Here is a 7,889-nt window from a genome sequence, read left to right on the forward strand (position 1 = left end):
TAGATGGGGCCCCGCAGGGTGGCACTGGTCTGACCCTCAAAGAGGGAGCTCCAGGACTTGGCCAGGAGCTGCCCCTGTGGGTACAAGCAGTGGCACTGAGCTGGGGGCCGGGGCTAAGGCAATGCCACATGTGGGCAATAACTTGCCCTCAGCTCCCCTGAGCTCCCCATAACACAAGTGCTGAGCACAGCCAGGGAGCAGCAGCCCCATGGGGGACAGGGGGACCTGCCTTCAGGTTAACGATAGGGAGGTTCCTGTCTGTCCTCTTGACGATGGAGACCAAGTCCTGGGTAGGGGCTGACAGGAACGCCCGGAAAGTGCCATAGAGCTGAGCCTCCTGGGACTGCCGGTAGCACTGCAGGTCGGCACCGCGGAGCCCGCTCATGTCACCGGTGAGGGGCACGTTCAGCGCGGCCATGCGGAGCTGGGGCAAAGCAGGGAGGCTTGGGCACGGCTGGGATCTGAGGTCTCTGCTCTCCCTTCCCAAGAGGGTGTAAGGGGCATGGAAAGGTCCCCCCAGCACCTCTGCCCAGAGCTGAGCATCGCTTACTGATGGGATCCGTGGGGTGATGGTGGTTGGCAGGGTCTGGGGCATCTCTTGTCCCCCTTCCTTCTGGACCTGCAATAGCACAGCTCGGGTCAGCCCAGAGACATCCATCCCTCTGCCAAGGGTGCAGCCCAATATGACCCCAGGCTCTGCGTGCTCCCAGATACCCCATCTCCATGGCACAAGGACCTGCTGCAGGGCTCACCAGTGAGTCCATTGGGGTCAACGCAGGCGGTGCCATGTCAGGACCTTTTGTCTGCTCCCGCTTTGCCTCCTGGATGGAAAGGAGAGGGCAGTCCCACAGGAGCCTGTCTCCCCCCTGGCCAACAAAGGAGGGCTCTGTCCCCTCGCTGGGTACCCACATCCCTCACCTGGTACCGTGGGGTGGAAGCAGAGGGGTCATCACCAGCAAAGAGCGACTTTGAATCCTCCAGCTGCTCAAAGCAAAGAGCAGAGCGATGGGTTAGGGAGGAAGCAGCTGCTTCCCAGGGCTCTGCTGCCCCAGTGACAAATCCTGCTGCCAGGGCTGGATCCTGCCCCCATCCAACCCTATGAGGGACCCTGAGGAGTGTGCTCGGTACCAGGAGGCGGCTCCAGCCAGTGGGGGTCCGGAGGAAGGCACTGCTCCCTTCCCGCACATAGACCAGGCTCCCCTCGGGCACGGCGCTGCCAGACCTCAGCATCAGCTCCTTGGTCCTGAAGACCCACATCTGGCGCTGGGGATGGAGAGGTTCATGGCCCAGGGTCATGGCCCAGCTGTGGTGCATGGGGCAGCCGGACAGGCTGGGGGAGCTCGACTATGGCCATGGCCAGGACCAACCTGGAGATCAACACGGGAGTCCAGTGGCTCCGTCCGAGGGACATCGGCACCTGCAGAGGGTTTGGGGTTATAAGGCATCCTGGTGCAGGGGCTGGATGCTCTCTGCAGGGATGCTGGTACTGGGAGCTGGGTGGGAGAGCCAGCTCCAGCACTGGGGACCCCGGGAAGGGTGGTTCCAAGGAGGATGGAGCACTGGAAACACCTGAGAAATGGCCTCACCTTCTGCCCAGCCTGCATCCGAGGCTGCCTGCGGAGACAAGCGGGGCCCATTACTGGTGCTGTGCACCAGGACACCCTTCCCGGTGCATGGGGATGGGACAGGGTCTCTCCTGGGGACAGTAAGGCTGTGTCTTACCGGCTGCTTGCAGGGCTGCTGGGCACGGATGGGGTAAACCCTCTGCAAGCAAAGAGGTGGGTTTGTGGGGAGCCCCTTGTGCTGTGCATGCTCCCACTGCACGTGCTCTGGCACAGGCACATGCACAGCCAGTGCTGGGCCTTACATTGAGGTAGAGGAGTCCTGGTGCTCCAGGGGGCCCAGGGGGCCCGGGAGGGCCAGGGTTCCCAGGAGGACCTCGAAGACCCTGCAGCAGATCAGTGTGGAGCTTGGGCTGGGCTATTTTGGTGCTGCCTTTGGGGGGCAGCTATAAGACATCCCATTGCTGTCCCTCATCCTTCCCACTCCCCCTCCCAGGGCTGACCCCCCCCGGCTGGGGCAGCACACAGACAGGAGCCAGGCAGTGTCTCTCACATGGGGAATGATTGCTCCATAAATCTCCGTCTCCTCTTTGCTGCCCTGCAGAGAAAGAGAGAAGATTGAGATGATCTCCATCCTCCTGTTCTCCATCCTCCATCCCTCCAAACCAGGTGGGGCTGTGAGCCCTGGGGACCTGCAAGTGGGGCACACAGAGCATCCTGGGCACCCCTTGCTATGACCCCCATGATCCCTCAGGACTCACCGTCTGGTACCCACTGATGGGCACCCAGGAGCCGGCCTGGCTGCCGGTGCTGGGGAAGGGGGGGTGGCCTGGTTTGCACCCGTGTTCCCCATAGCAGCACCCCTGGGTGAGACACAGAAAAGGCACAATTAAATCCAGTGCTGGGTGATGGGGATGCTGCACGTGTGCATGGGGGCACTGCATGCTTGCATGGTCTTGCACACATGTGCATTGCATGTACCATGGGGGATAGTGTGACTCGCCAGTCCCCCCTCCCTGTGCCCATCTGGGGACCCCAGTGATGCCACTGGGTGAGTGAAGGTTGGTGCTGCCCATGGAGCTGGCGGTGGGGAGAGGAGGCAGCACTCATGCAGGGGTTCACATTCAGGTTGTGGGGATGGGATCTACCCCCTGCACCAGTGCTCGTGGCTACTAACCCGCTCTCCGGGGTCACCCTTTTCTCCCTGGAAGGAAAGCAGAGAGGTCCCATTGGTGCCCAGCTCCGGGGGTACAGTCACAGCCCCCTGCTCAGCACTGTGCCTCACTCCACTGGGTAACACCCGCCATGGAACTGTTTGGTTTTGACACCAGCAGCGTGGCCAATGCTGTCCCTATGCCCCCGGTGCCAATCCCATCACCTGCGGTGCCCTGGCTCACCTTGGGGCCCGGTGGCCCTGCTGATCCATGGTGCCCTGTGTGGCGCAGGTCGCACTGGAAGGAGAGGATGCACTGGGGTGAGCATGGGGCAGGTCCCTGAGCACCTGCAGCCCTGGGGCCAACCTCCTACTCACCCTGTAGTCCCCTGGTGGTCCTGGTGGCCCCATGGGCCCAGGCATGCCCGGGGCACCGGTCTCTCCGGTCCGGCCAGGGTTCCCTGGCATGCCTGGCAGTCCATATTCACCCTTCTCGCCCTGCCAGCATACATGGGGTGATGAGTGTGGGGGCTTAGCACCCAGGACCAATAGCAGCAGGACTGGGCAGAGCTCATGGTCCATCCCCATTCTGCTGGCTCTGAGCTGCTGCAGGGCCATGGACAGGCTGGGCTGGGATCCCCTTACCTTTAGTCCAGGGAATCCCGGCTCTCCTCGGAGCCCTGGTTTGCCAGGGAGTGATGCAGGTCCTGTGGGACCTGGGGGTCCTTCGTGCCCAGGCGCCCCGGGGGGACCTTGGGGCCCTGGGAGCCCTGGTGCCCCTGGGGGTCCATCTGTCCCAGCCAAGCCTGGAGATCCTGGAGGTCCTTCAGCCCCAGGGAAACCAGGGGGTCCCACAGCCCCAGGTGGTCCTGGGGGTCCTGGCTGCCCATCCCGCCCAGGGACCCCTGGGGGGCCTTCGTGGCCAGGGTATCCTGGGGGTCCGGGCAGCCCAGGAGGACCTGGAGGTCCTGGGTTTCCCACTGAGCTGGATGATCCCAGCTGCTTGTTGGGTTGGCGGCAGAAAGAGAGAGTGGAGTTAGCGAATGGCAGCATCCCATTACCTATCCCCATGCCCTATTCCCATCCCCTGCTCCCATCCCCTGGGCTGCCCATGGCCATGCGCCCCAGCCCTTCCCATCCCTGCTGGGCATTGGCACCACTGTCAGCCCCCAGCCCTGGCATCAACCTGCCTGAGTGCCCACCTCGTTCTCCGATCCCTTGGGAAGGGCGGCGGGTGCAGGCTGGCTCCTGGCTCCCCAAGTGCCTGGGGGTCCCGGGGGTCCCGGAGGACCTGGGGGACCCCGGGGCCCCTGGTGACCCGGCTGCCCTGGGCTGCCGGACTTGCCTCTCTCCCCAGAGAGCCCTGGGTGGCCTCTTTCCCCCGGGGATCCTCGCTCTCCTTTCTCTCCCTGTTTGGAAAAGACAGAGCCTGGCTCCGGCTCCTGGTGCTCTCCTCCATCAGTGCCCCCTGCCAGGGGCCACCCGCGCTGCCCCCCACCCGGACCCCGAGGCAAGAGTGCAAATATGAGCAGAAAACATCGTGCACGGCCAAAAGAGCCTCAGGATTCCTCCCGGTGTGTCCCTATGGATCCCTGTGTCCCGGTGTGTCCCTATAGATCCCTGTGTCCCGGTGTGTCCCTATAGATCCCTGTGTCCCGGTGTGTCCCTATGGATCCCTGTGCCCCCGTGCCTCTCCCCGGGGAGGATCACCGCACCTTGGGGCCGGGGGGGCCGGGAGGGCCGGGGCGCACGGGGCAGACGCAGCCGGAGCCGTTGTGCATCTGGAGAGGGAGAGCGCGGTGAGGTGCGGGGTGGGAGCCCGGCTGCAGGGTGCGGGGTGGGTGCCCGGCTGCAGGGTGCGGGGTGGGAGCCCGGCTGCAGGGTGTGGGGTGGGTTCCCTGCGCCCCCTCACCTGCACAGCAGGATCCACCTCTGGGGCTGGAGGCACCCGCCGGGGCAGCCCCTTTGCTGTTGTCTGTGTGGAGGAGACAAGGGGCTGAGTCTGAGACCCCTGAGCACCGTCCCCATCCCCTGCAGCGCCGTCCCCATCCCCTGAGCACCGTCCCCATCCAGCCCTGCCAGCCCACATCCCCCAGAGCCCCGCACCCGGGGGCACATCGCAGCCCCCCTGGGGATCAGGGCCCTTCACCACCTTGATCTGCAGGAACTCCTCTTCCTCCGCGCTCCCCTCGAAGATCTCCGGGGCCGCTGTGGGTCGCTGCTGCGGGGATGGATGGACAGGGAGTGCTTAGTGTGGGGCTTGGGGGCATAAAGGACCCCTCCGCAGCCATGGCTGCCTGGAGAGCGGGTGGGGGCTCAGCACATCGCTGCCGTGGGGCTGTGCCATGTGTGGGGATACTGGGAGCTGCCACAGCTCCTTCCCATGGGATAGAGGAGGCTGAGCCGCGGCTGGAGCAGGGCACATTGCCCTGCCTGGGCTGTGTGACCGTGCAGCAGGGCACAGATAAGGGGAAGGACAGGGCAAGGAGCCCTGCAGCAGCTGGGGGTTCGGGAGGGCTGGAGGAGCTGGGGGGGACACGACACCCTGTCCGGGAAAGGCACCTGGCCTCGTGTGCGCGGTGGGGCATGACCCAGACCCTTCCCTGTGCCCCTGGCGAGGGGGTCCCGACGTCTGTGGGCTGTTGCCAGCGGGGGTTTGCTCAGCAGCATCTTCCGAGTGGGCTCCACAGCATCTCTGTCTGCAGGAGCAAAGGGGTGATGGGGTGGGAAGGGGGGGGGGCTGCCACAGCAGTCCCGGACCCCAGCACCCCATACCTCACCCTCCAGCTTTATGCCAGAGGTTCCCTTCTTTGCTGGGTGCAGGAGCCAGGGATGCAGGGAAGCCATGCCCTGTCCTACCTTCCTCCCCATCCAGGATGGGTGCTGTAGGGCTGGTGCCTGGGTCCGGGGTGGTGTCGTCCAAGCCCAGGGGATAAAACCACTGTGCCGTGGCAGAGGGCAGGCGCCCGGCCAGCAGGCAGAGGATGCAGAGCACAGGGAGGAGGTGCTGGGGGCTGCCGGAGCCCATGCTGCTGCCTCGGGGCCGGGCTGCCCAGGCTGGGGGTCCTGGGCTCATCTCGCTCTCCTGTGCTGGCTGCTCCCGGCACCCGCGGTTATCACAGCGGCCCCCCCGCGGCCCGACACGCCCCTTGCCCGCCCCGGCACCTACGGGCCGCATCCGGAGGGGGCTCAGCACCAACATGGCCGGGTCACCGTCTAGGATGAGGGGGGGCAGCCGGGAACCACGGGGAAGGGAGCCAGGGCCGGAGGAGTTGATGGAACCAAGGGGAGGAGATGCTGCCTGGAAATGGGGAGTAAAACACCAGCGAGGAGGGGGCTGGCTGAGAGCAAGGGGCATTGACTGCGGCCAGCAGGGTGCTCTGCGGGGGCTGCTGGTGCTGGTGCCAGGACTCACAGGACCTGGGGGTCAGTGGGGCTGAGCTGTGGGGACAGGGAGGTTGTGGATGTCCTGCAGCATATGTGATACCTGTGCCCTGTGATGTGTGCAGTCATTGTGTCCACAGTGGGTGCAAAGAGCCCTGAGTGTCACTGGCTCCATCAGGGTGACCTCATTTGGGGGTCTCCAGCCCTCTCTGACTCCCAGACCCTCTTCTGCCACTGCCTTGCACCAACCTGCAGCCTCTCCCCAGGCTCTGGACCCTGCTGGGGCAAGTGGCAGGGAGGCAGAAGCCAGGCTGGGCCCCAGCAGCCTTGGGGACCCCAAGGAGGCGCTGAGGTTGGGAAAGCTCTGCTGGGAGCCCCAAAAGCCCTGAGGCCAGGGGCAGGGGGAGCTGGGCTGCACCAAGCACCATGCACTGAGCTCTGTGCACTGGGCATCAGCCACCATCCACCGGGTACCCTCCTTGGCTGCAGGGCTGTGATCGGGGAGGGGGGCAGCATGGCTGTGGGTGCCCCAGCTCAGCCCCCCTCTCTTTGGCAGGATGGTGCTGGGACGTGGACCTGGAGGAGCACAGCGAGAGCATCCCTGTGCCCTGCACACGCTGCAGACACAACAGTCTCCGCAGTGGGTGCTCGGCGCTGCCAAGGCCTGATAAAGTGCCGCGGGGCTGGGCACATGTTTGGGTTTGGTCCCTGCTTGGACACTGTGTCAAGGCTGGTGCCTCTGCTCCAAGTCATGGTCGCTGCAGCAGTGCCAGGCAGGGCAGGGGCTCCGGAGTGGCGCCCAATGCTGATGCCTTACAGGGCCCCTGTGGCCGATGGGGGAGGAAAAGAGGGGCTGGGATGCTTGGGGGACACAGACCCTTCCTGCCTGTGTCCTGCTGGCACACTTGGTGCTTCCTGACTCACCTGCACAGGAGAGAGATGGTCCTGGGAGCTCTTGCACCCAGTGCCACCAGTGCTGGCACTCCAGCCCCAAGATACCAGTTTGAGCACTGGATGAGAAGAGTTCAGGGTTCTTAGCTTGAGCTCTAATCCTCTCATCCCACTCACTACACTGAGCCCCACACCAGGGCCCTGCAGCAAGACCCCATGTCGGGGTATTTAATGACTGTTAATCACCATGTACATGATGCAGGGGACAGACACAAGCCCCAGCAAACCTGCTTCTCAGCCAGGTCCTCGGTGGGATGTGGTTGTTCCCTGCACATTGTGCTTGCCCTACAGGGCTGCATGGGCTGGGTTGGTTCCCTTGTCCCAGAAGGTGAAGTCCATCTTCCCGACAGGATGCACCATCTCCCCACTGGTGCTGTTGGTGGGGATGGTTGGGGTGGTTGTGGTCATTTCATTACTTTGTGTGGCACAGGGTGTCGGTTTTGCTGGCACTGTCCAGGGCCAGTGTGGTGACATGGCCAGCAACCAAGTGCTACTGAGCCAGTGTGTCCCTGAGTCTGCAGGAGAAAGCTCCCTGCAGTGTGCAGCTGCTCCTCATCCCATGGCATGAGTTCAACAAGTCTCTGCTTTACCCTTGCTCGCAACTCATCCTGTCTCTGGGATGGGGAGAAGGGCTCTCAGTGCCCTTGCACCCCGTCAGCGAGCCAGGAGTGCTGGGGGCAGCTTGTGCAAAGCCTGCGCGGGTGCCACGGCCATTCACACAGGGCAGCGAGGCTGCCCTTGTGCCGGAGCCCATCGCACCCGCAGAACACAGGCGGGTGCCCCGGGCAGGGCGTTGCGGGTACCGGTGGGGCCGACCCGCGGGGAGGGTTCCGGGGCTC

General features: G+C 64.4%; 1 protein-coding gene and 1 long non-coding RNA gene across 2 annotated transcripts; both read right to left on the minus strand.

Moving 5' to 3' along the window:
* Window positions 1-765: 765 nt before the first annotated feature.
* On the minus strand, window positions 766-1,255 carry LOC115945529 (uncharacterized). The gene is made up of 3 exons (XR_004079843.1): window positions 1,129-1,255; window positions 919-981; window positions 766-821 (listed from the first exon to the last, which is right to left on the minus strand). It is a non-coding gene; the product is annotated as an uncharacterized lncRNA (long non-coding RNA).
* Window positions 1,256-1,279: 24 nt separating this feature from the next.
* On the minus strand, window positions 1,280-5,917 carry LOC101877921 (collagen alpha-1(III) chain-like). Its single transcript, XM_034070312.1, has 14 exons — window positions 5,575-5,917; window positions 5,278-5,414; window positions 4,868-4,936; window positions 4,628-4,690; window positions 4,431-4,496; window positions 3,361-3,717; window positions 3,094-3,213; window positions 2,960-3,013; window positions 2,740-2,766; window positions 2,324-2,425; window positions 2,093-2,160; window positions 1,868-1,948; window positions 1,587-1,614; window positions 1,280-1,417 (listed from the first exon to the last, which is right to left on the minus strand). Exons 1-14 carry the CDS (start codon window positions 5,915-5,917, stop codon window positions 1,280-1,282), a joined length of 1,653 nt encoding a protein of 550 aa, XP_033926203.1.
* Between the last annotated feature and the right edge of the window lie 1,972 nt (window positions 5,918-7,889).

The sequence above is a fragment of the Melopsittacus undulatus genome, chromosome 17, assembly GCF_012275295.1.
Source record: "Melopsittacus undulatus isolate bMelUnd1 chromosome 17, bMelUnd1.mat.Z, whole genome shotgun sequence".
In the NCBI taxonomy this organism is placed as follows: Eukaryota; Metazoa; Chordata; class Aves; order Psittaciformes; family Psittaculidae; genus Melopsittacus; species Melopsittacus undulatus.

Coding starts and splice junctions, on each gene's coding strand:
- LOC101877921 (XM_034070312.1), bottom strand. CDS start 5,917: ATGTTGGTGCTGAGCCCCCTCCGGATGCGGCCCGTAGGTGCCGGGGCG. Junction 5,415..5,574: donor CATCCTGGATGGGGAGGAAG/GTAGGACAGGGC, acceptor TTGCTCCTGCAG/ACAGAGATGCTGTGGAGCCC. Junction 4,937..5,277: donor CACCGCGCACACGAGGCCAG/GTGCCTTTCCCG, acceptor CCATCCCCGCAG/CAGCGACCCACAGCGGCCCC.